We start from the raw sequence: 27,319 nt of genomic DNA, 5'->3' as shown, positions 1-27,319 counted from the left end.
TTTTGTTCTTTATAATAGTCTCTACCATTTTGACTGGCACTGACGTCAGGCTTCCTGGTCTATAATTTCTCGGATCCCCTCTGGAACCTTTTTAAATATTGGCATTACATGGGCTACCCTCCAACCTTCCGGTACCACACTCGACTTTAAAGATAAATTACATATTACTAACAATAGTTCCACCAGTTCATTTTTCAGTTCTATCAGTATTCAGGGACGAATACCATCCAGTCCAGGAGATTTGCTACTCTTCAACCTGTCAAATTGCCCCATTACATCCTCTAGGTTTACAGAGATTTCATTCAGTTTCTCCGACTCATACATGTGGCCCCTACCTGGGGCCAGCAATGCAAATGTCTACCTAGGATCTTTGGTAAGAGGGGGGGGGGACACTTGTGTAAGGGAGGCATGGTGCTGGACCGAGAGACCAGCATGTCATGTTTCCATCAACGCTTATGTCAAAGACCATTCAGCCCCATCAGCTTTCCCTCAGACCAGATATCTGGTGGCACCAGATATCTGGTGGCATAAAATAATGGCCAGATTTTTAACCCCCAGGAGACAGATGGCTACAGAGTGTAATGGTGATGTCAGTGGGCAGTCTGCCCCATACTGTGATCCAGAATGCTGTTTCTGTGACCTGCTTTGTATTCTGATGTTCAAGTAACTTTAGCTACATTAGGGGTTAATCTCCTTTGGTCATTTCACCTTCAAACTGTTCCCCTAATCCCTGGAGGGACACTGGCTGAGCTCATGACTGTAGGGCATCTGGAAGTGGAGCCCTTCCCGAGCAAAGAGGCCAGATATTGCCCTCCCAGGTCCTGAAGATAGGCCAGCCCCTTAGTTGGTGAGGAGATGGCCTAGGAATCTGTTTGAGAGATGTGCAACAAAAATGGAGCAGAACAGACAAAAACAGTCCAAAACAAGTTTATGAACGGAAAACAAACCAACAATGCCCAACATAGGCCGTGTTTCGCTCACACATGGGCTGCGTCAGGGGCTACATCCAAAAATAAATACATACATATTACTAATAACATATAGCACATGTATATGGGAGCTCAGTGCAGCAGCGCTTCAAGCTGTTCTCAATTGCAGGGGTTTCCCAGTCATGGATCTTATGGCTACAAAGCTCAATTCCAAAGTGCCATGGTTCTTCAGTCGCAGGAAGGATCTCAAAGCAGAGAGCAGAGATGCTCTTCTTCAGCTGTGGCCATCTGAACTTCTTTATGCGTTTTCTCCATGGCCTAGGACGTCTCATTCAAACGATCAAGGCGCACAGAAATCTTGTAATCCTGGTAGCGCCAGATTAGCCCCACAGACCTTTGTATGCCAATCTAGCTCATCTTCGAGTGGACACTATGTTGAAGCTTCTAGAGTCTCCCGGCCTTCTGGTCCAGGGGCCAGTAGTTCATCCAAATCTGGCTCGATTTTGTCTTACAGCTTGGCTCTTGAAAGGGCACAGTTGACAAAGAAAGGTTACTCCGCCAATGTGATTGTGACAATGCTTCGTTTGCGATGTCAATCAAGTTCTCTGAATTATATTCGAACTTGGCGTATTTCCGAGTCTTGGTGTGCTGATTGGGCCATTTCTCTGTTTCCAGCGTCAGTGGTGCAGATCTTAGAATTTTTACAGGAGGGTTTTGATAAAGGCTTGGTGCTTGCTTCTTTTAAAGTACTGATTGCAGTGTTGTCTTGTTTTCATGGTCATGTCAAGGGAAAAATCTTAGCTAGTCACCCAGACATTGTTCATTTCCTTAGGGGAGTGGGCCTCATTCGCCCTCCTTCTACATCCGTTTTTACGGCTTGGGACCTCAATTTAGTTCTCTCGGTCCTTACTAGACCTCCTTTTCAGTCTTTGTCTGCTTGCTCTCTTAAAGATTTGACGCTCAATACGGTATTTTTGGTAGCCACTGTCTTGGCTAGACATGAATCGGAGTTGCAGGCGTTTTCCTGTCAGTCTCCTTTTTGGGAGTTTTCTAAGGAACGGGTAGTTTTATGCTCCGCCCCTTCTTTCCTTCCTAAAGTCTTGTCGAGATTTCATTTGAACCAAACAATGCTCTTGCCAGAACTGGGTTCTTCCTATGGCTCACAAGGAAGACGGTGATTGCATAAACTGGATGTCAGGAGTTCCAAAAGCAATATTTGCAGTCTACAGAAGAATTTAGACAATCGGATTGTCTTTTCTTGCTGATTGGGGGTTCCCGCAAAGGGTTGGCAGCGTCTAAACCTACCATTTCTAGATGGCTTAAGGAGATGATTGCTTCCGTGTACCTTTCTTTCTGGGAAACCTAATCTATTTACTATGTAAGCCGCATTGAGCCTGCAACTTGTGGGAAAGCGCGGGGTTAAAATGTAATAAATAAATAAATAATCTGGATGGAGTAAAAGCATGTTCTACCAGAGGGTAAGCTGTGTCATGGGCTGAGCGCTTCTTGATGCCTTCCTTGGAAATATGTAAAGCGGCAACGTGGTCTTCCTTGCGTTCTTTTTCTAAGCATTATAGGCTTGATGTTCAGTGTCGTCAGGATGTGGTTTTTGGCGCGAGGGTGCTTACGGCGAGATTGTTCGGGTCCCTCACATGAATGTACTGCTTTGTTACTTCCCATCAGTCACTTTCTGGGCTGGTCCGGAGAGACGCTAAGGAAGAAGAAATTAGATCTTACCTGCTAATTTGCTTTCCTTTAGTCCCTCTGGACCAGCCCAGGTTCTTTAAGGTCACTATCATTTTCAAGTTCTTTAGGTTCCATATTAGCTGCTTTGAGTGTTTGTCAACAGTCAAAAAAGAAAAAAAAAAAGAGTATTTTCACAGATACTTTCCTTAACCTTGAACACTACCTGTGAGGGTGTGTATATATGTTGAGAGTGGCTGTTTGAGTTCACCGGTTGGCACAGACGTTGTTCCTTCTCTTTTCTCTACTGCTTTGTAAAGATAATACTGAATCTTCCTCTAGCAACCAAGGGCTTTTACTGGCTCTCATGAGAGTCAGAATTCTCAGTCTCCACCTGCTGGAAGGCATGCACAACCCATCAGTCACTTTCTGGGCCAGTCTGGAGGGACTAAAGGAAAGCAGATTAGCAGGTAAGATCTAATTTCTCCTTACCTGATGCTACTAGGGTCCACCTTGGGAGTCAGCACCCAAGAAAAAAAATCTAGGTGTCATTGTAGACAATATACTAAAATCTTCTGCCCAGTGTGCGTTGGTGATTAAAAAAGCAAACAGGTTGCTAGGAATTATTAGGAAAGGGATGGTAAATAAGACCAATACTATTATAATGCCTCTGTATTGCTTCAAGATGCGACCTCACCTTGAGTACTGCGTTCAATTCTGGTCGCTGTATCTCAAAAAAGATATAGCAGAATTAAAAAAAGGTTCAAAGAAGAGCGACCAAAATGATAAAGAGGATGGAACTCCTCTCATATGAGGAAAGGCTAAAGAGTTTAGGGCTCTTCAGCTTGGAAAAGAAATGGCTGAGGGGAGATACGATTGAGATGTACAAAATCCTGAGTGGTGTAGAATGAGCAGAAGTAAATCGATTTTTTACTCTTTCAAAAAGTACAATGACTTGGGGATACTCAATGAAGTTACATGGAAGTACTTTTAAAACAAATAGGAGAAAATATTTTTTTCACTCAATGAATTGTCAAACTCTGGAATAATTTCCAGAGGATCTGGTAACAGATGTTAGCGTATCTGGGTTTATAAAAAGTTTTGCAAGTTCCTGGAGTAAAAGTCCATAGTCTGCTATTGACACAGATATGGGGAAAAAGCTACTGCTTGCCCTGGAATTGGTAGTATGGAATTTTGCTACTATCTGGTTTTCTGCCAGGTATTTGTGACCTGGATTGGCCACTGTTGGAAAGAGGATACTGGGCTAGATGGACCACTGGTCTGACCTAATATGGCTATTCTTATGTTCTAACTTTTAGCATGTGCTAAATGCAGTGCAGCCCATTGTATATCTATGGGCTGCATGGCACGTAATGCACACTAATTCATTAGCATGAGCTAAATTCATTAGCACACCCTAGTAAAAGGATACGTACTTAACTAAAGCAATCTGAAGTGTGATTTTCCTACTACGTGAACAAGAGTTCACCCCCCTTACCTAACAATAGTTGAACCGTGTTGCACTTTATTATATTTAGAAGTGATAGACAAATATAAAATAGCTGAGATATTTTCAGGCCTGGGTCCTGGTTGTTGACCCTGCAGCCAAGATTTTTGGGAGAGCACTGTGCCTTTCTCCCCTCATATAGAAAGATATAACTGAACCTCCAGAGTTCTGGGACAAGCTATAGGGCCAATATTCAGCCAGTGGTCAGATTTTTTAAAACTCTGGCCACCATGGGTAAAATCAACTGGAGTTCAGTGTTAGTATCTTGATATTGGCCAGTGCTGAACATCCAGGATTCAGTGCTGACTGGCACTACTATCCCTTTAGCAGCAATATTCAGACCCCCAAATGGATAGCTAACCAGACAAAGTTAGAATAGCTTTTTTGATGTCCTAATTTTATTCAGTTAGCTCTCTGGATATCACCACTAACTGGATAACCTCTGGTTCTGTCAAATCTCTGTTCATGGACTACCCCTAGTGCCACTGGAATAGGGAATATTCAGCAGCACTATCTGGTGCCACTGAATCTTCTGCTGGACAGCACTTATCCAGTTAGTAGCTCCTACTAACTGGATAAGTGCCCTTGAATATCAGCCAGTATGTGATCATCCTGACACACTTTGCAGCATATGTGAATCCCTCCATTATGAATTATGGTACCAGTAAAGTGCATTTTTTTGTAATATGATTTTTGCTTATAAGTGATTCTAGTGCCCAAGGCCTGTGACTCTCCAGCAGTTACAGTAATTGTTGCATCTTCTAACCAGAAGACGCCTCTGAATAGATGAAGTGTAACATGACCTTGACATGACATTATGGTTTTCCATAATGTGTATAAAATGTTAATCCTGGAGACAGTGTGATCTGGGAAAAAATGGTCTCATTGTGCTCTTCCAACCAGTCTAATTATTCAAATATAAAGGTATCTTCAGACCATCAGAGGCAGTACTCCATTTATTGGTGGTACACCGCTATCAATTTCTCATGCGGCAGTAATTCCCACCTTTCTCGTCATCGGTCATGATAAAGAATACCTTTCTAAACTGTTTTTAAAAATATATTTACTTGAATAGCAACATGAAATTTAAAATCAGTATATTCACGTAAATATATTTAAAAAAACAGTTTTGAAAGGTATTCTTTATCATGACCGATGACGAGAAAGGTGGGAATTTACTGCCGCATGAGAAATTGATAGTGGTGTATCGCCAATCAATGGAGTACCACCTCTGATGATCTGAAGATATCTTTATATTTGAATAATCAGACTAGTTATAACAATAATCAAATATCTATTGTTTGTGCATGACTATACACAGTATTGATTACTGAATAGATATCTTTAGTGGGCAATTGTTTGGACACTCATTGTGCCCTTCACCATTTCTTTTAAGAGGGGGAGAGTGTAGAGACCTGTAATGTTCTGCCTCTAGTGGCTCTACTAAAGTACTAGATTTTGACTTGTAAATAGCCCCACAGGTTCTGGAACAAGGAAGGACTCTTCCGACCAGTAATGTAATTGTGGGAGAAGACCCCTCTGAGAGAAACTGTGGCTTGAAATTCTTTGTCTTTGGCATCTGTGGTATGCCAGAGGATAGATAGTATGTGTTGAGTATGTGTGTACAGATAGTGTCAATGTCCCGGCCGTGTATACTGGTCCCGACCCTGATTCACTAAAAAACCTTATGAAACCTTATATAATGTAATTAAGTAAGTCGCTTAAGACCTATCCAGGTGAAACATGGTTACATTCTTCTTATTATTATTCTTGAGAGTAGGATAAATAGAACTTTTAACATTCATACCGAAGCAGCTCTTTTTCTTTCTCAAGTGTATTGAGCATGTGGACTGAGGCGGACTGTTGGAGGCAGTAGGTCTGAAAAGCAGGCAGCATGTTGAAAAACTCCAGGAATATCTCGCCAATGCACACGGTTATTAGGTCATCATCTCCCTACAGGCAGAAAAACAAGCATTAGAAAATTTTTAGAAGCACATATGATACCTAACAAAGAAGACATTGAAATATTCATTCAAGCTTCCCATTAAGCTTTCTTTTCTGAATGGTTCTTGTGACAAGGAAAGGAAAGTTAGGAACACTACTTTGTTCCTAATATAGGGGGTCACTGGTTCAAATCCAGCTCAAGTCTGAAGGCACTTAGAGAAAGATGGCCTATGTGAAATGAGTTGATCATCTGAGTCTAGTTCTGGGGACCATAACAGAAATATTTGCATCATTGCCCTGGTCAGATTTCTACAAAATGTGTGATGAACTCTGCTACACTGATTTGTAAGAAGAATCTGTGGTGGTCAGACCATGGTCCCAGGGTTTAGAACCCTCTGTCCTCCATTGTGTATGATATACTAGAGCTTCAAAAGGGAATATGGACTCAGAAGGGAAGAAGGAAAACATGGGCTGGAATTCCAGAAATGGAGGAAATTGTAGTGTCTCTTAGGAAAAGTCCATAGACCATTATTAAATTGACTTGGGGAAAATCCACTGCTTATTTCTGGGATAAGCAGAATAAAACATATTGAATTTTTTCGGGATCTTACCAAGTATTTGTGACCTGGATTGGCCACTGTTGGAGTTTAAAGGAAAGTGGGAAATAGACCAATAACTCCAGAGACTGGGACAGCTGTGTCAAACGAGGGAGATTTTATTGCAGACTCGACACAGATCTGTGTTTCGGCCACAGGCCTGCCTCAGGAGTCTAAAAGCATAAATAAATAAAATAACATATAAAACAAACAGATAATAAAATACAAAGTCTATACTTACTGTAAATGTAAAAGCTGAACATTTACAATGTAAAAACTAAACATATATAGTTGCCGGAGAAAAAGGATTCAATAAAAACATGTACCATAAGGATATATGATCAAGAAATGTATATAAAAAAACATTCTTATAAAACATACTCATAAACTGATTTATGGAACCAAGATTGATAATTATACGTAATATGTATAGTGTACATAAAAACAATAAAATTTGACAAATAGTAAAAAAATCCCTAATGAATAAGAAAAACATTAGTGTTCTAAAAAGGGCTTAGGAACAATGTATAAACAAATAAACAAGTCAGAGATCGAAACCTCACTTTCACTGAACTTCTCATGAATTAGTAGGTGTTCTATTCTGTATGTGCCATTACAAGTTTACATTCTCTGCAGTTACCCAATGCAGTTCGTACAGTAAAATATCGTGTTACATCCCCCTTCCACGCTTTGTAGTCCTCAACATGAGATTTCAATTACTATATGATGTTATGGATATATATATATATATATTTTTTTTTATGTTTCTGCACAATTGTATATGTTTTAACATCTTCCATAATACAAATGCTAATAATAATAATATATGCAGGGCTCTGGCGCAGCAGTGCTGCAGCCAGGCAGCTCTCGGACAGTCCCTCCGCTCCTTCCCACCCTCAGCTCCCCGATCGACAGCCCTCCTCTCCGTTCCTCCCCCCTTGCATGTGTTTAACCCTTTTACTTTCAGGCGCAGTGACAGCAGTGAAGAGGACAACACAGCGGGTGTCCCGCCTTCTGCGATGATGCATTTCCTGTTTCTGCGAGGGCGGGACACTGTGTGAAGGAAGGGAGAAGCTGTGTTGTCCTCTTCACTGCCATCGCTGCGCCTGAAAGTAAAAGGGTTAAACGCGTGGGGGGGGGGGGGGGGAGCGGGGAAGGAACGGAGAAGAGGGCTGTCAGGGAGCTGAGGGAGGGCATGGAGAATTGCTGGACATGGATGGGAGGACAGGGAGAGAGAAGAGATGGCTGGAATTGGAGAGGAGGGCAGGGGAGAAGAGATCGCTGGACAGGAGAGGAGGGGAGGGGGAGAGGAGATCGCTGGGCAGGACACGACAGGAGGGGAGGGCAAGGGAGAGAGGAGAATTGCTGGACATGGATGGATGGAGGGTACTGGGGAGATAGCAAATTTGCTGGATATGGATGGATGAAGGAGAGGGCAGGGGAGAATGGAGAGTTGCTGGACATGGATGGATGGAGGGGAGGGCTGGGGAGACAGGAGAACTGATGGACATGAATGGATGAATGGGGGCAGGGGAGATAGCAAATTTGCTGGATATGGATGGATGAAGGAGAGGGCAGGGGAGAATGGAGAGTTGCTGGACATGGATGGATGGAGGAGAGGGCAGGGGAGAATGGTGAGTTGCTGGACATGGATGGATGGATGAAGGGGAGGGAAGTCAGGAAGGAGATGCACATGGATGGAGGGGAGGGAAGAGAGGAGAAATGCTGGACATGGATGGAGTCTGCGTACTCTTTATCTTTTAAAAACTACTATAAATAAAAATCACAAAAACAGAGATTAAAAGAAAAAAACCCATAGATAAAACAATCCGTATCTCATACCCCTGGAGCATATTACTCATTATACACCCTTCCCAATTATTACTTATCATGACAGATCATATCTCCTAATGGTTCCCTTAAAAACATAATCGCCATTACATGATAACCTTGCTAGCGCCCGTTTCATTTGTGTGAGAAACGGGCCTTTATTACCAGTTACATATAATTATCAATCTTGGTTCCATAAATCAGTTTATGAGTATGTTTTATAAGAATGGTTTTTTATATACATTTCTTGATCAATGTTCAGCTTTTACATTTACAGTATAGACTTTGTATTTTATTATCTGTTTGTTTTATATGTTATTTTATTTATTTACACTTTTAGACTCCTGAGGCAGGCCTGCGGCTGAAACACAGATCTGTTTGAGTCTGCAATAAAAACTCCCTCGTCTGACACAGCTGTCCCAGTCTCTGAAGTTATTGTTCCATTTCCCATTTTCCTTTACACTTTATTGTTCTCGTGCGATTTTGCTGTCCATCCACCTAGGTGGATTTTCCCTCCTTGGCCACGGAACAGGATGCTGGGCTTGATGGATCTTTGGTCTGTCCCAGTGTGGCTGTACTTATGTACTTTCTCCCTCCATCACTCCCCCAAAGCACAGACACCCAGCACTCCATCCCTCGCAAAGCGCACTGTAACCCCGCGCTCTCTCCCTCCCCTTCTTGCCCCCCACCTCTGTGGAACACTCGCATCTTGCTCCCTCACCAACCCCCTTTCCCTGGTGCTGATTGGAAGCAGAAGGAAAGAGCAGCTCATGTCAGGCCACAGCCGCCACCTCTGCCGCTTTGGTGCCACTGTGTGCCTGCATAGATGTGCAGCTTTAGAGGAGGCAGTAAGGGAAACCAAAACTAAGAATACAAGAATAGCCATACTGGGTCAGACCAATGTTTCATGTAGCCCAGTATCCTGCTTTCAACAGTGGCCAATCCAGGCCACAAGCACCTGGCAGAAACCCAATTAATAGCAACATTCCATGCTACCAATCCCGGGGCAAGCACAACATTTTTAACGGCAATCCAGATCCAGACAAGACTTCAAAACAGTTTTATGCAACTCTGTCACACATCTGGGGAAAAGGAGAGGCTGGGTGGCTTATCAACAGAGTTCCAAATTTCCTCTGTTGATTTAGGGCCTCTTTTACTAATTGCGCCAGCGATTCCCACCTGGCAAATGAGCTGCAGTGCATTTGCCATACCGGTAATCACTAGCGTGGTTTAGCAATAAGGGCCCTTAATTTTTTGAGTTGTCATAATATCAGGAAACTTTACTCTTAGCTGGGCGGTATAAGCAATTTTAAACATTAAAGTACAAATATTGAAATTTTTCTAATGCTAGGGCTAGCCATCATATATTGTTTCAAACTCCCTCAAAATAGTACAGCCAGACTTCTAACAGCAAAAGCTGGAAATCATTTTACACCAGTCCTAGAGATGCTCCACTGGTTACTAATTTCCTCCACAGTCCAGTTTTCCATCATTCACAAATGTTTAAACCATGTATGTCAAGAGTATATTGTCAAAAAGTCTGTTTAATATATCTTATTCTACCATTACGATTTTCTCAGGAATAACTTTTTTCCAATGCCCCAACATCCACGATTAAGTTGAAATGTACTTACTTCTGTTTCACTATTTTGCCCCAAGCAGAACACTCTTCCACTCTATATCTCCCTATCAGCCTGAAGACTTCAGTATTCAGGCAAGCATTTTTGGGGATTCTTAAAACTGTTTCATTTTGTTACAGTATTGCTAGAATATTTTCTAGTACACTACAGTCTGAATTATCCGACCTTCCGGCTTATCCAACAGACCTCTCCTCCCCACCGGTGACATCGCACAGCTTCTCTTTCCATTTTCTGAACCAGGGACCCTACTTTTACCGCAAAACAAAACTGTTGTCAGCTGGGATCCTGCATTTTCTGCCTTTGTTTTTGTATTGTTTGAGTGGTTTACCATTGTTTTCTGTATTATACGACTTTTCCTTTATCCGAAAACGGGTCGGTCCTGTTTAGGCTGCATAATCGAGACTTTATTGTATTGTCTAATTTGTTTTACATTTTTTTATTTGTATATTTTGTTGTTTTGTTCAGTTTTATTCCTTTTGTTTTTATTGTGATTTACTTTGATATGTTCATAGTCTGAAGAATATCAGTTATTACCATGAAGTAAATTGGCACATTTACGAAGTCATTCATTTCTACATCATTGGTTTAAATCTGATTTGAGACAGTAGTCACTGTACCTAGCATCTGAATGTCATTAAGTAGTTGGTGTATGTGATATGAGTTCAGAGTCTCACTAAGAACCATTAGGCAGGTGATGATATAATCTGCTCTTTATTGGTACTGTAGAGCCAATCTTCTCACCCTTAAGCCCCATTTTGGTATAACTTCTCTCCTTTCTAGGATCAAAGTTTAGTGAGAGGCCATTGGAGATGGTATCTTGAGAGCAGGGTTGAGGATCCACTGGGATCAACAAATGTGAACTCCTCCACATATATCCAATATTGTCCTATAATATTTGCTTGTTATACTAATCTCATGCTTTTTCATTATCATGCTACCCAAGATCCTTCCAGAATACTAAATGTCTATTTTACTATATATCTCCACTATTCATGATGTATTGTAAGCCACATTGAGCCTGCAAAGAGGTGGGAAAATGTGGGATACAAATGCAATAAATAAATAAAAACAAAAACAAAACAATTGTGTGGGAAAAATCACTGCCATTGCCTGTGCTATAGATAAATGCTATATTGACAGTACTGGGAGGAAAATCTGTCATCTTACCATTAGTACTCAATATACTAGAAGAAAATGTAGAAGTCAAAAGAAAAAAACTGCCTTTACAGCATGCAAGCACAAACATATGTGGCTGTACTGAATCGAAGACAGCATTCAAAACCTGATGGAAGTGTTAAACTGTGTCCCTAACAAAACTGGTCTAACCTTTAATATTAGGGAAAACAGAACAAAAAGTGCTCACAGCCTGAGGTTCAGCTATAGCTCTTTCCCTAGTAAAACCAATAATATATTATGGAGATACTGAGGGGCATAATCGAACGGCGCCGGCAAAATACATGGCCGGCGATGTATTTTGGCGGCGCCGCAAACAGCTGGCCAGACCCGTTTTTTAAAAAAAGATGGCCGGCCATCTTTTGTTTCAACAATACGGTTCCGGCCAGCCAAATGCCTTGGATTTGGCCTGGGTTTGAGATGGCCGGCTTCGTTTTTTAGCGATAATGGAAAGTTATGTCGGCCATCTCAAACCCCGGCCAAATTCAAGGTATTTGGCCATGGGAGGAGCCAGCATTTTTAGTGCACTGGCCCCCCTGACATGCCAGGACACCAACCGGGCTCCATAGGGGTCACTGCGGTGGACTTCAGAAAAGCTCCCTCGTGCATAGCTCCCTTACTTTGGGAGCTGAGCCCCCCAACCCCCCCCCCCAAACCCACTACCCACAAATGTACTGCACCCACTAAAATTGCTCCAGGGACCTGCATACAGCTTCTAGGACTTATTGCTGCTGTATAACTTTGGCACACCAGTTCACACCTGAAGACTAATCTCTCTGAAAAAGTCCTTTCTTGAAATAACCACGTTTACTCACAGTTAACTGCAGAACAGAGGTTGTGCCCCACTGGCAAACACTCCTCTGGTACTAAGATTAGCAGTAGGTCAGAGCTGGCACAATGGTGTACAATGCCCTCTTTCAGCACCATTCAAGGTAAGAACTACGTTCTCTGACGTGGGTAACACAGGAAAGGGAACTAAAACTGGCTTACAAAAATGGCCACTACCGCATGGACTACAACAGGAAACAAAACAGGGCACACTCTGACCTGGTTGGCAGGGGGGAAAAGCACCATGGGAGTAGAGCCCAGTACCCTACACTCAACACAATGCATTGGTAATGTGACTCTGCAGGGCACCTAACAGAAAAGGTGTCACACTCACCCGAGAGCCACATCGCAACCAGGGAAAGGCTGTCGGAGGATACAACACATTCTGCTGTCATGGAGGTGGGTACAGCATTTGAGGCTGCCATACAGGCTGGCAAAAAAGGTTTTTAGTTTTATTTTTTTAGTTTGGAAGGGGGTTGGTGACCACTGGGGGAGTATGGGGAGGTCATCCCCGATTCCCTCCAGTGGTCATTTGGTCAGTTGGGGCACCTTTTTGAGGCTTGGTCGTGAAAATAAAAGGACCAAGTAAAGCCGGCGAAATACTGCTTAACGCCGCTTTTTTTTTTCCATTATCGGCGAAAGCCGGCCATCTGGTAGCCACGCCCGCCCATGTCCCGCCTTCACTAATCTACCGACACGCCCCCTTGAACTTTCACCGGCGAAGCGACGGGAAAGCGGCGATGCTGTCAAAAATGCCGCTTTCCATTATACCGATTTTGCCGCTTTTCCGAAATCGCCGGCCATCTCCCGATTTATGTCGGGAAATGGCCGGCGATCACTTTCGAAAATAAGCTGGACTGTCTCAATAATAGGGCTGTGCACAGTTCATGACTCAGAAGAGCAAATTAGGCAACCTGATGTGCTTTTGTGGATATCACGTGTCACAGGTTTCTGCTAGGTACTTGTGACCTGGATTGGCTACTGTTGGAAACAGGATACTGGACTAGATGGACCACTGGTCTGACCCAGTATGGCTATTCTTATGTTCATCGAGGTACAAGCCTGTTATCACTCTTGTTGTTTGTTCTTACTTTGGACCTCTTGATTCGAGACATTCAAAGAAATCCTGATATCCAAAGCCTCACACTAGGCACAGATACTTTTAAAATAGCAGTGTGTGTAGATGACTTGTTGGCTCATATGATAATTCCACATGTCTCAGTGGCTGCGCTGTTGGAACGTATGACTGAGTATGGGGAGTTTTCAGGCTTTAACTTAAATCTGGAGAAACCAGAGGTCTTACAGAGGGAAGGGGAACAAGGATTAGGTTGCTGTGGATCCCTCCCCTTGAAGTGGGCAGGCAAATGCTTTCTTGGTGTGTTGCTATCTGTGGAGATGCGGGATATCTACCGTTTGAATAAAGACACGCTGTTACAGTCTACTAAACTTCAGTTTGAAAAGTGGAGCCATTTACCTTTATCATTAATGGGTAGGATTCATCTCTTTAAAATGGTGATTTTTTTCCTCATTGGATTTAAGTCTTCAAGTTTTACCAATTCGCCTCTTGCGTGTGCAGGAAGTTTTTTTGGGGTGGGAAGAAATCAAAAATGCATTTCGAATACCTTTATGATATCTAATCAACAGGGAGGTCTAGGTTTATCCTGTCTCAAGCGATATTAACAAGCCTGTTTATTGAGGATATTTGTTTCTGATCAATTTATGCCGATTTGATGGGAGTAGGCATTGTTTGCATCATGGCATTTAAATTTTCTTCTGCAGGCTTGGGCTAGGAGTTTGCCAAAGACTTGTCGCAACAGTATTCTGTTGCAACCATTCAGAAGTCTCTGGAGAGAGCTTTTACATTTTTGGAATCAGAATCCTAATGTTAGTGATTTGTTGCCATATAGGGGCAATGCAGATTTCTTGCTGGGAATGGAGTCTGGACTCTTCAGGAGATGGTCTGACTTAGGTATAACTTTGCTTGAGCGTCTCTTCAATGAGGAAGGCAGATTCTACTCTTTCTTAGAATTACAGCAAAGGCTTTCTCTAACTCAGAAAGGCTATTTTGCTGATCTGCAGCTGCATCATTATTACGCCAGTTTAGATCAGTCAGCCTTACGGTTGGAAGCTTAAGGACTTTTCACACGGGGACGCTTTGGACAGGTCTCAGTATCTGGACGCATAAGGCTTTGGTTTCTCTTCTCCCTCCACGGGAGTATGGTCCTCTTAAGGAAGCATGGAGCAGAGATCTTGGGTATGAATTGGAGAGGGTGGACCTTCCTACAGTGATAAAGGCTATCCTGAAGCAGGTTTTAAGCGCCGAACTCAAGAGAGTCAATACCGCATACTTCATAGAAGAGTATATAACATAGCTACAGGCCTCTAAGGCGGGGTGGGTGCCTGTTGCACAATGTTCCAATTGTCAGTGGGGAGACAATACTTTCTTTCAAGCCTTCTGGAGATGCAGTGGTATCCAGGCTTCTTAGTGGACAATTCATAGATACTTGGGGACTATTGTCAGCCAATGTATAGTCTCTTCTTAGAAGGGAGTTCTGTTGGCTAGGTGGGAAGCTTGACAAAGTTTCTCATCTATTTCTTAGCAAAGCCTATGCATTGGGGAAGACGTGTATACTTAATCATTGGTTACAAGATGTGCCTCCCTCCTTTTGGTATTGGAGAAACAGACTCCATAGCTTAATGTTATGGGAGGCGTGGGCTGCCCATGTTACCCAAAAACAACAAAAGGCCTTTTTGTCTGTTTGGAATTGTTATCTAAAAACTGTCTCATACAAGGCAAGAATTGCGGTGCTGAATACATTTCAGAGTGTATTATGATTTGGTTAAGGTGTCTCGGGGTCCTCTGGCTGGGGGGTAGGAGGATAGGGAATCCTTGGCTGGCTTGTCTCTATAAGATGGCCTGGAGTCAAAAGGGTCCAGACAATGGGCCATCACAGTTGTATTTTCAGAGGTTCAGGGGCATAGAGCGGGGTAGTAGAGGGCTGTTCACAAAATTGGGATCATAAGTTTCTCTTTGTTATCATATAAATGAATGTTTAGCATAGCACTAATATACCGAGAACAATTCATCACTGAAACCACTGCCGCCTTCATAACACCTCAACTAGAAATTGCCTCATTTAGAATCCATAACAACTCCCTGACCGATCACCTGAATTGCGTACTATTCTACAGACCACCCGGCAACTGGAAGGAAAGCTAGCCCATCTTCATGGACTTCATATCAAACAACTGTGTAAACAACAACAACAACGTACTGCTACTAGTACTAGGCGACATTAACCTTAACCTAGAAGACCTCAACTCCACCAACGCTGATGAATGTAAAGACTTCCTACAGTCCTGGGATTTTAAATGGCCCCAAATGCAAACTACCCATATCAAGGGACACACACTGGACCTACTATCATATAAACTGGCCACAGACAACAACCTATTAATAACAGACATCAAATGGGCAGCATTACCCTGGACTGACCATTATAAACTGAACCTAACTTTAAACTGGCGGAGGAAGGGCTCAAACTGCACACCAGAACATACTACCTACACTACAAGAGGGCAAATCGATCCACAAATATTCCGGCAACAAATATATGAAAAAGAATGGACAACACACACTGATACCATACTTTATCGCAACCACTGGGATGACAGATGCAACAGTGTACTAAACAATATAGCACCCTTAAAAACAAAAACACTAAAAAGACAGACCACCATACCATGGTTCAATGATGAACTAAAAAAACTCAAAACACAGAACAGAAAACTTGAACGAGCATGGAGAAAGCCAAAAGATGAACACACACTTAACGCATAGAAACAAATACATAGAAAATACAAATATGAAACAAGACAAACCAAAAGATCCCACTTCAAAACCAAATTAGGACCGGATTACAAAGATATGAAGAAACTATTCCAAATCGTAAATAAGTTACTAGACACCACCCCTATCACCGCATCCAACACAGACATCCCATCCGCAGACAAACTCGCTAACTACTTTAACGAAAAAATTAAAAAACTACGTAGCACACTTCCTCACCATAACACCGACATTGAAATCTTCCTCAATGATCTGGACCCAACCACAGAAGGATACCTAGCTGACTGCATTTGGACAACATTTAACCTCCTCAATACCGAATCAGTTACACAAGCGACTCACAGGTTCACCAAGACCCACTGCAAATTGGACACATGCCCCAGATCGCTTCATAACAGACCTTACATCCCATCTAAACTTCATGCTACAACAAGGACTCTTCCCTGAGGAACATGGCAACATCCTACTCACCCCAATACCAAAAGACGCCAAGAAAGGCACAAACGATCTCACCAATTATCTCCCAGTTGCGTCTATCCCATTAGTAGTAAAAATGATGGAGAGCTTCGTGACTAAACAGTTTACGGAATACCTGGACAAGTTCTCAATACTACATAACTTACAATCAGGATTCTGATCCCACCATAGCACCGAAACTGTCCTAGTCACCCTCCTGGCCAAATTCAAACAGGAGATTGCCACAGGCAAAAGCATACTCCTCCTCCAGTTCGACATGTCAAGCGCATTTGACATGGTAAACTACAACATACTACTAAGAATACTAGGCCACTTCGGGATTGGAGGAAATGTACTTAACTGGATTAAAGGTTTTCTAACCACCTGATCTTATCAAGTAAAATCAAATTCAAACATATCACCATCGTGGAAAGCAGTCTGCGGAGTACCTCAGGGATCACCATTATCACCAATACTCTTCAACATGATGATGATTCCACTAGCACAGTCCTTATCCAAACAAGGCCTTAACCCATTCATTTACGCAGATGATGTTACAATATACATCCCCTTCAGACATGATCTGACAGAAATAACCAACAAAATCAATAATAGTCTGAACATCATGGACTCCTGGGCAAACTCATTCCAACTGAAACTGAATACCGAAAAAACACACTGCCTCATCCTCTCCTCTTCATATAACAAATACAAACCCGCAACCATAAATACTCCAGGACATACCCTCCCTACCCCAGACAGCTTGAAAATACTCAGCGTCACACTCGACCACAACCTTACCCTAGAGAGTCAAGTAAACTCTGTAACAAAGAAAATGTTCTATTCAATGTGGAAGCTCAAACGATTAAAACCTTTCTTCCCAAGAACAACCTTTCGATACCTAATACAATCAATGGTCCTAAGCCATGCAGGCTATTGCAACAGAATCTATGCGGGTTGCAAAGAACAACTCATTACAAATACTTCAGACTGCCCAAAATACAGCAGCCAGGCTGATATTCAGCAAAACACGCTTCGAAAGTGCTCAACCCCTCAGAGAAAAGTTGCATTGGCTCCCAATCAAAGAACGGATCATCTTCAAAATCTGCACCTTAGTCCACAAAATCTTATACGGCGTAGTCCCAGGATACATGACAGACCTTATAGACTTACCAATAAGAAAGAAAGTCAGATTGTCAAGATCCTACCTAAACCTACACTACCCAAATTGCAAAGGACTGAAATATAAAACAACGTACGCATCCGGCTTCTCCTACATAAGCGCACAACTATGGAATGGCCTCCCAAAAGCTGTGAAAACAATCCATGACTACCTAAACTTCAGGAAATCACTAAAAACCAACCTCTCCCAAAAGGCCTACCCCAATGACTCCACGTGACCCTCTTCACCTACCAACACAGCATATCTATGATCAAACAGGACAACACACAATCTTCACCCCTTCCGACCCTCCACTTATACCTCATTCGATCATTATACAACTATGTATTTGTTATCAACCGACTGGGCAAACACCTCTGACGGTACTATGTAAGCCACATTGAGCCTGCAAATAGGTGGGAAAATGTGGGGTACAAATGCAACAAATAAATAAATGTCTATTTTGCCAAGCATTATTGTTCAGCAGTTTGCTGTATGGTTCTTTTGATCCTGAATAAAAACCGTTAAACCTTAATTTGTAAAACAACAAAGAGGTGTCAATAACATAATTTTGGTGATGTTCTGTACAATTTGTGATGGCCATTCATCAGGTTTTGGTGAACTCCTGTAGGCTTATCACTGACCTTCACACAAAGTTTGCATCTGATCAATCCATCTTAACGAAAGCTATTGTGCTTCCAAACAGGCTGAACCACCTGATAAGCAATTTCTAGAGGTATTGAAAACCACAAAAAATTGCTACACTGAACACAACATAAGTAGGCTTATAATTCTGATTATGCACAATAATACTGAGTCTCCAGAGTACAGTGTGGTGCTCATTTTCAAAGCAGACAGACGTCTTAAAATGCCTAAAAAAAGGTCCAAATCCTGATTTTATAAAGTCAGAATTTGGAAGTTTCACACTGCAGTTCGTCCAAGTAGCAAGGGGGCATGCTATCAGTGGGACTAGGGAGGGCCCAAAAGTAGGATGTTTAGTCACATCCAAGTTACAAAAAGTTGCTGTAATTGAGCAGCTGACCACTGGAGAGATTAAGGCATAACCCCTCCTTAATCTGCCAGTGGTTGCTGTCCCCTTTCCTCTCCCCTGAAAGAAGAACTGGAAAAAAAACCAGGTTCTATGCCTGCTGTAGGTATAATGGCTATTCTGAATAAAGCAGTAAGCAGGTCAGAGGAGTAGCCTAGTGATTAGACTGTGAAGGGATACAGGTTCAAATCTCACTTCAAATCTTCCTTTTTTATGTTGAGTCTTCCAGAAACAGAAAAGTACATACTGCACCAAAATATATAAGACACCTGCGAGCCTTAAGGCTAATGAAGTGGTATACATTTAGGCACAGTAGGTATTTTTCAGGTCCTGGAGGGATCACATTTACAAAAAAAGAGTTATAATGGGGTTTGAACTGTGTCCCTTGGTTTACAGTCCACTGCACTACCCACTAGGCTACTCCTCTCTTCTGCAGGGATATCTGTGTGGCCATATTTTTGAAAATGATGCCAGACATTACATTACAATCATTCTTATATTCCGCAATTACCTTACAGTTTTATGCGGATCACATCTCATAAGATAACCAGCAAACTCTGGTGAATAACAATCAAATCTAGAAAATCTAAAAAGACAGAATAACATAATCAAAAATTTTCTACACAAATGTAATTGAGACAAACTTTCTTCAAAAAATATAGCAACTAAATGATAAGCTAGTTCTATATTTCAAACCTTTGGGACATGGAAAAAAATATTAAAAGATCTCAAAGATGGTGTTTACTGGAGTGTAACTGAACTAAATCACTCAAATATAATGGGGCTAAACCATAAAGATCTTGAAAATCTGAGCCTCAATGGGCAGCCAATGCATGTTTACCAGCAGAGGAGTCACTCTCTCATGCCTGTGAGCTGAAAAGATCAGGCAGATTGCAGTATTCTGAATATTTAGAATTTTCTTCATATAATTTTTCTGGCAACCTGCATTTATGATATTACTTAGTCCAGCATAGAGGAAACTCTCAACAACTAAACAGAAACCTGAAGGCAGTTTTATTAAAATTAAAAATGATTTTTTAATTAGCAAATTGATTTGAGAATAAAGCAATAGGGAGCTTGTTAATATAACTCCCAAAAGTTTAATGCTAGACTCTAAAGTAAATTCAGGATTACTCAATGTTATCATTCATTGCTTTGGCCCAGTAACAAGAACTCTTTTTTGTATTTAGTTCTTAGATGGTATCTCTGTGCATCTACAGACTAAATGCTTCTTGAAAGTTATGGTGTTTATCTACATATAAAACTTGGATCTGCAGATACTCTTCATGTACTAGAACTTGTAATGCTGTAAAGATGGGACAACAGAAACCTCAGGTTTGTTGGGATTTCTGTGTAGGACAGGAATGGGCATGTGAGGAGGGCTGCCACATCCATTTCCCTCTCCTTAATGATCCTCTCTCTCTTATTTGTCCTTCTCTGCCCAAACAAAATGAAGTGCAAACATACCTGCTCAAATGCTTGGTCAATTTCTTCTTGGAGGCACTCCAGAAAATTTTCATTGAGGTCAATCAGCTCCTGTATGTTGCTAAACACCACAAGCAGCTGGTCCTGGGTCAGTAATCCAGCTGACTGCATTGGGAGATAAAACTCTTCTTTGATGATTCGTAAATCCTCACCATAACTAGTCTCTGTGTTGATAAATTCCAGGATGGCTTCTTTACGCTCTGTCCTACGCATTATGCATTTCTCACATAGGTTCTCTCTTCTTCTGATTTGAAAGTCTGTCTCTGAAGTAAAGTCCCTCTCGCCACAGTCTATGCAAGGCCTATGGACCCCCCAAGCCTGGAGTGAAGCCAGGGTTTCTGCAGCTTTAGTCTTCCATTTTTTGGAAACAGCTTGGCCACTTCTACTGTCCACTTCCACTGATTTGATGGGTCTTGTGAAATTAGCTTCTGCTTCATTCCTTTCATCTCTCAATCCCACTATGCCACTGTCTGTGCTCAAGGTGCCTATATTCCTCCAGCGATGTTTGGATCTGTGTGAACAGCTTGGTATTTGACTGCTCTCTTTGTTAAAGCTACAGCTAATGGTAGTATTGGCTTTAGTCAAAAATGGGCCTGCATAGACCAAAGAAATGGTTAAAATTTACTACAATAGGTAAATTATATTAAAATATCTCATATGCTATTTTTCTGATTACAATTACTGTAAGATTAACTTTAATTTTCATCCCTAAATTTGCCTATATATTAGAAATAATTTTATAAAGGTTTCTCTATGTGTAAAGCCTATTTTACACTCAAAAAAGGGGCTTTTCTGAAATAGCATGGTTATATACACGCATATAAGTAGGTGTGCTGACAATAACTTGAGTACCTATACATGCACTGTGTATGCATTTCAGAGGATGGAGTTGCAATGTATGTGCATAGTTTATAAAATATGAGCATGCACATGCATACATTATGGACCACATTCAGTAAATAGTGTCTAAAATGTAGCTGCAGCGGAATAACACATTTAGAGCTATTCTATAAACCAGGTCTATACTAAAACACGGTTTACAGCATAGCGCATAGGCCAGGGGAACACGTGTACATTTAGGCATGGCCATTTACACCACTGAAAACCTGGAGTAAATACCCGCGCCTAAATGTACACACGTTCCCCCAAATTGTATAACACACATTAAATCTGATTGATGCCCTGACATGCCTACACTCCTCCCATGGCCGCTCCTCCTTTTCAGCTAAGTGCGTTGGAATTTACGTTAATCTCTATTTAGAATATGCCTAAAAAGAAAAAAAAATGTAAATTCCAATTATTGCCAATTAGTGGTTATCAGCCAATTATCATTACTAACTGGCTCGTTACTCAATTGAGTAGCATGTATAAATTGGCTGCACACACAATTTAACGCATGTTATTCTCTGCGCCATAGACAGAATCCAGCCTTATGTGCACACATTTAGGTCTGCTTCAGAGAAGATGTAAACTTAAATTTGTGTATTAGCATTTGTGTGTTTTCTGGGTGCTAATTTTATGTCTAAATCATCTTTACTATCACAATAACAAGCCACAAGTAACAAGGCAGGAACATGGTTGGAACAGACCATGTAAACATATCATGACAATATTTTGAATTGCCTCCACTTATCTTCCCAGTGCTAATTTTATAAAGGCACATTGGGTCCTATGCTGCCTTTGTTTAAAAAAAAAAAAAAGCATAAAATAAGCACACTTTAAAATTTTGTTTTAGATGTTGTTACATTATTTTCTTCTAAAAAATGTGAATAGTGTGCCTATAATATAAAGTCAATCAGATCCAATAGGCTCAGAAATAGTAGCAATAATATAACAATATTAAAAAATGCTATTCAAGTGAAAAACTTAATTTATAATATAGAAATATGGACCATCAAATTAGCTCTTAAGCTGAAATTCACAGAGTATTTTTCTGCTTCATCTTAAATCATCAGTCCAAACTTCCAAATTTCTCTGAAAATAACTTCTAAGAATATCTGTATGTCAAACGTGCTTCAAAAACAATTTTTAAAAAGTCCATGTGCAATTCAGTTTTATACAGTAAACAAAAAATACTTAATCAGGAAAATCTTTGACAGATCCAAGATGGCATTGTGGTAAGACGCAGCATCAGAAGCTCCTATGTTCGGTAGAACGTTGTGTTTATTCCTTCTACCTTTAGTCTTACCTTATGCCTAAATGTCAAGGGAAGCTGCGAAGAGTCTCTCCACCTCCTCTTGTGGCTCTGTGTCAGACTGCAATTACAGCTTTTGTGGTCACTCCTCAGGTATCGGGCATATCTGCTGCTGGGGCGAGGAAGAGCCTCAGTTCGGAAGATGAGAACCCGGAAGTTATGACCAGTCTTTTTTCCTGCAAGGAGTGGAGGACGCTGTCGGGAGCAGCTGGTTTGGTGTCATCATTGGTGGTGGCTATGAGATCTTCTTCTCCACACTCGAGGGAGGAGGTAACTGGAACTCCAGGGTTGAAGGAGATGATTGCCAGAGTGATTGTACCAGTAGCAGAGGTTTTCCCAGCATCTCTGGTGAGCTTTTCTCCCCTGAGCCCTCTGGTGAAACCAGCTTCAGTGACCCTGGATATACTCTGGGAGGCCATACAGAATTTACACCAGGTATGCATCTCTATTATGACTATTTCTGCAACTTCCTTGTCTAAAATGCAGTATTTGAAGTAACTGCATACACTACAAAAACTGACTCAGTGAATAAAGTTGTTACAGACTTAAAATCTTCTCAAGCTTTATTAATGCAGGATAAATCAATGCTGCTAAGGAAAACTGAGAATTTAATATGCAAAGTGTTTGAATTTGAGATTTTTGAACTTTCCTCAGACAAAAGCTAACTCCGGTTAAGGACATGTTTTATTTATTCTTAAAATCAGTACTGTAGATTCCAGAAGCAGCTTTGCCCCTTTTACAAAGAATTTTCTATGTGACATCTGTTGAGAAAAAAGAGACTGAGTTCCCTGTGGATTTAAACATTTCTGAAATTTTGGAAACAACTAAAGAATTGTGACTGATAGAGCTACATTACTGTTTTTCACTAATCACTCAACAGGAAGGTAGTGGAGTACAATTTATCTATAATCCAAGCAAAACCTTGCACTAAAATACACATGGAGGAAAAAGCCTTAGCTAACCCAGACCACAATCGATCATCGGCATAAACAACCTCCTGTATAATTTATTTAAATTCAACCAAACTCAAAGAAAAAGCTTATTAGGGATATTTTCATCAGTACTTAGCTTTTAGCCCTTAAAACTCTGCTCCTTTACATAGTAACATAGTAGATGATGGCAGATAAAGACCTGCATGGTCCATCCAGTCTGTCCAATAAGATAAGCTCATGCATATGGTATGAAGTGATACATCATCTGTATACCTGGCTTGTTTTATCCTTGCCATTTTTAGGGCAAGGATAAAATCAAGGAGAGCGAGAGAGTGAGTAACGGTCTCAGAATCAGCAATATTGGCCCTTAAATTATATGAACCACGTGTCCCTGAAGCAGTAAGCGAAATGCTGGCCATCTTCGGACACAGGAGCGGAATTTTAAGGGCTAAAAGCTAAGTACTGATAAATATATCCCTAATAAGCTTTTTCATTGAATTTGATTACATTTAAATAAATTATACAGGAGGTTTTTTATGCTGATGATCGATATGTTGAATCCATTTTAAGACCCCAAAAATTTTGAATTGTGGTCTGGGTTAGCTGAGGCTTTTTCCTTCTTGTGTTTCCTCTTGAATAAATATTTAATTTTTTAGTGCGAGGTTTTGCTTGGATTATAGGTACATTTATTTTTCATCAAGACAGGGATTCAGTTTTGAGGCTATATTTTAAATCTACGGATACTTCGTTTATGGGTGAGAAAGTGAAGTTCCCTGATGTCTCCAAATGGACGCAAGCTAGACAAAAGACGTTTTTGGAGTTATGGCCTGCTGTAGTTGGTTTAGGAGCCACTTTCCAACTTAGGGAAAGAGTGCATGACTCTCAGTTTTGTTTGTATCTAGGAACTGTTATCAGGTCTAAATGAGTATCGAGGAGATTTTTTCTTACCCTATTACCTGTATAATTTCTTTTATTTCCATCTTTCTATGGATTTACTGCTCTTGGATCTCTACTCTTTTGTGGACTTTATTTAATAATTATTTTTCTTGATATTCTTGATAATGTTTTCTTTGTTCTCTATTCTGGATTTCATGTCAAAGTTTATGTCTTTGATGTATATTGAAATGTAAATTAAAAAAAAATCAGAAAATCTTGTGCTCAGAATCCTCAACATGACAAGACTGTGTTTCAAGCTGCAAACACTCTGCTTCAGTGGAAGATCCAGCTGATTATATCTGTGAAAACATACATATGTAGTGATTTTCCTTAAAGCAGAGTGTTTGCAGATCTAAATACAATTATTTATTTATTTATATTTTGCTCACACCTTTTTCAGTAGTAGCTCAAGGTGAGTTAATTATGTTCGGTTGATGAATTTTGAGTGTAAGATTTTCATGATTTATTTACTATAGAAAAGTGAATTACACATGGACTGTTTTTGAGGCACATTTGACATACAGATATCCTTAGCGAAGTTTTTTCAGAGAAGTTTGGAAGTTTGGGCTGATGATAATATTCAAGATGAAGCAGAAAAATATACCACAAATTGCAGCTTTTGAGCTTCTCAAATTTAATGGTCCATACTCTCCTCCTTCCCAAACTCATCATGGTCACTCCAACACAAAGCGATGTTGCTTACCTGTAGCAGGTATTCTCCAAGGACAGCAGGCCAAGTATTCTTACAGTGGGGGAAATAAGTATTTGATCCCTTGCTGATTTTGTAAGTTTGCCCACTGACAAAGACATGAGCAGCCCATAATTGAAGGGTAGGTTATTGGTAACAGTGAGAGATAGCACATCACAAATTAAATCCGGAAAATCACATTGTGGAAAGTATATGAATTTATTTGCATTCTGCAGAGGGAAATAAGTATTTAATCCCTCTGGCAAACAAGACCTAATACTTGGTGGCAAAACCCTTGTTGGCAAGCACAGCGGTCAGACGTCTTCTGTAGTTGATGATGAGGTTTGCACACATGTCAGGAGGAATTTTGGTCCACTCCTCTTTGCAGATCATCTCTAAATCATTAAGAGTTCTGGGCTGTCGCTTGGCAACTCGCAGCTTCAGCTCCCTCCATAAGTTTTCAATGGGATTAAGGTCTGGTGACTGGCTAGGCCACTCCATGACCCTAATGTGCTTCTTCCTGAGCCACTCCTTTGTTGCCTTGGCTGTATGTTTTGGGTCATTGTCGTGCTGGAAGACCCAGCCACGACCCATTTTTAAGGCCCTGGCGGAGGGAAGGAGGTTGTCACTCAGAATTGTACGGTACATGGCCCCATCCATTCTCCCATTGATGCGGTGAAGTAGTCCTGTGCCCTTAGCAGAGAAACACCCCCAAAACATAACATTTCCACCTCCATGCTTGACAGTGGGGACGGTGTTCTTTGGGTCATAGGCAGCATTTCTCTTCCTCCAAACATGGCGAGTTGAGTTCATGCCAAAGAGCTCAATTTTTGTCTCATCTGACCACAGCACCTTCTCCCAATCACTCTCGGCATCATCCAGGTGTTCACTGGCAAACTTCAGACGGGCCGTCACATGTGCCTTCCGGAGCAGGGGGACCTTGCGGGCACTGCAGGATTGCAATCCGTTATGTCGTAATGTGTTACCAATGGTTTTCGTGGTGACAGTGGTCCCAGCTGCCTTGAGATCATTGACAAGTTCCCCCCTTGTAGTTGTAGGCTGATTTCTAACCTTCCTCATGATCAAGGATACCCCACGAGGTGAGATTTTGCGTGGAGCCCCAGATCTTTGTCGATTGACAGTCATTTTGTACTTCTTCCATTTTCTTACTTTGGCACCAACAGTTGTCTCCTTCTCGCCCAGCGTCTTACTGATGGTTTTGTAGCCCATTCCAGCCTTGTGCAGGTGTATGATCTTGTCCCTGACATCCTTAGACAGCTCCTTGCTCTTGGCCATTTTGTAGAGGTTAGAGTCTGACTGATTCATTGAGTCTGTGGACAGGTGTCTTTCATACAGGTGACCATTGCCGACAGCTGTCTGTCATGCAGGTAACGAGTTGATTTGGAGCATCTACCTGGTCTGTAGGGGCCAGATCTCTTACTGGTTGGTGGGGGATCAAATACTTATTTCCCTCTGCAGAATGCAAATAAATTCATATACTTTCCACAATGTGATTTTCCGGATTTAATTTGTGATGTGCTATCTCTCACTGTTACCAATAACCTACCCTTCAATTATGGGCTGCTCATGTCTTTGTCAGTGGGCAAACTTACAAAATCAGCAAGGGATCAAATACTTATTTCCCCCACTGTACATCTGGGTGAATTATCAAACGCAACCTAGTGTGGTTGCTGACTAGCGAGATGACTGTAGAAATTTCTAGCACTGTCCCACCATGCATGTGCTGGTGCCTCTCTCTGTCATGCAAAATAGTTATAGAATACAAATCCAAGAGGAGGTGGAAGGGTATGTGAGAATACTTGGCCTGCTATCCTCCAAGAACACCTGCTACAGGTGAGTAACTTCTCATTCTCTGAGGACAAGCAGGTCATCCGTATTCTAACATCTGGGAATGCTTAGCTACCAGGCTCACTGAAAACAACGCTACGACAATAGGGACTCGAAACGTCGAGGTCTAAATGTTAATTGACCTGACACTACTTACATACTAGTTGTGAAGGTTGTCACGTCCCTCACCTGTTCGACGCTCCTCCCGACTAGGTCATTCCGCAGTTCCATCGGAAAGGGACAAGGATCAGGCTTAGGAAGGTCTGTTTCGGTTTCCTAGTTCTGGCAGCCGTCATCTGGGTTGGATCAATGGCAGCGGCCATCTTGGTTAGCTCAAGGGGTCCAGCCATCTTGGAGTAACGAGGACAGGAAGGAAGCCCATATTTGGTCCTTGGAGATCTCCTGTGGGGGCAGCCATGTTGGATTCAGCTGAGAATGGTTGACTCTGATTGCCTCCCTATTTAAAGCCTTGCCTTCAGTCCTTCTGTGCTTCGGCTTCTATTCTGTTCCTGGGTAGTTGCAGTGCACTTGGACCTTTTGTTTTGGACCTTTGTCTGATTTTGACCACTGCTTGTTCCTGATAATCCTCG

The 27,319-nt window shown here is 41.5% G+C and overlaps 1 protein-coding gene across 1 annotated transcript in view; it reads right to left on the bottom strand.

Annotated features, from left to right (window-relative positions):
• The window catches only part of LOC115475138, a 123,966-nt gene that overhangs the window by 6,162 nt on the left and 90,485 nt on the right, over positions 1–27,319 (bottom strand). The window contains exons 4-5 of the mRNA XM_030210878.1: positions 20,114–20,724; positions 5,927–6,072 (exon numbers count right to left, since the gene is read on the bottom strand). Of these exons, the coding sequence (XP_030066738.1) occupies positions 5,927–6,072; positions 20,114–20,724 (757 nt within the window). The remainder of the gene's footprint in view (positions 1–5,926; positions 6,073–20,113; positions 20,725–27,319) is intronic.

This window comes from Microcaecilia unicolor, chromosome 7, assembly GCF_901765095.1.
Source record: "Microcaecilia unicolor chromosome 7, aMicUni1.1, whole genome shotgun sequence".
Lineage (NCBI taxonomy): Eukaryota > Metazoa > Chordata > Amphibia > Gymnophiona > Siphonopidae > Microcaecilia > Microcaecilia unicolor.
This window is presented reverse-complemented; position numbering and strand designations above follow the sequence as displayed.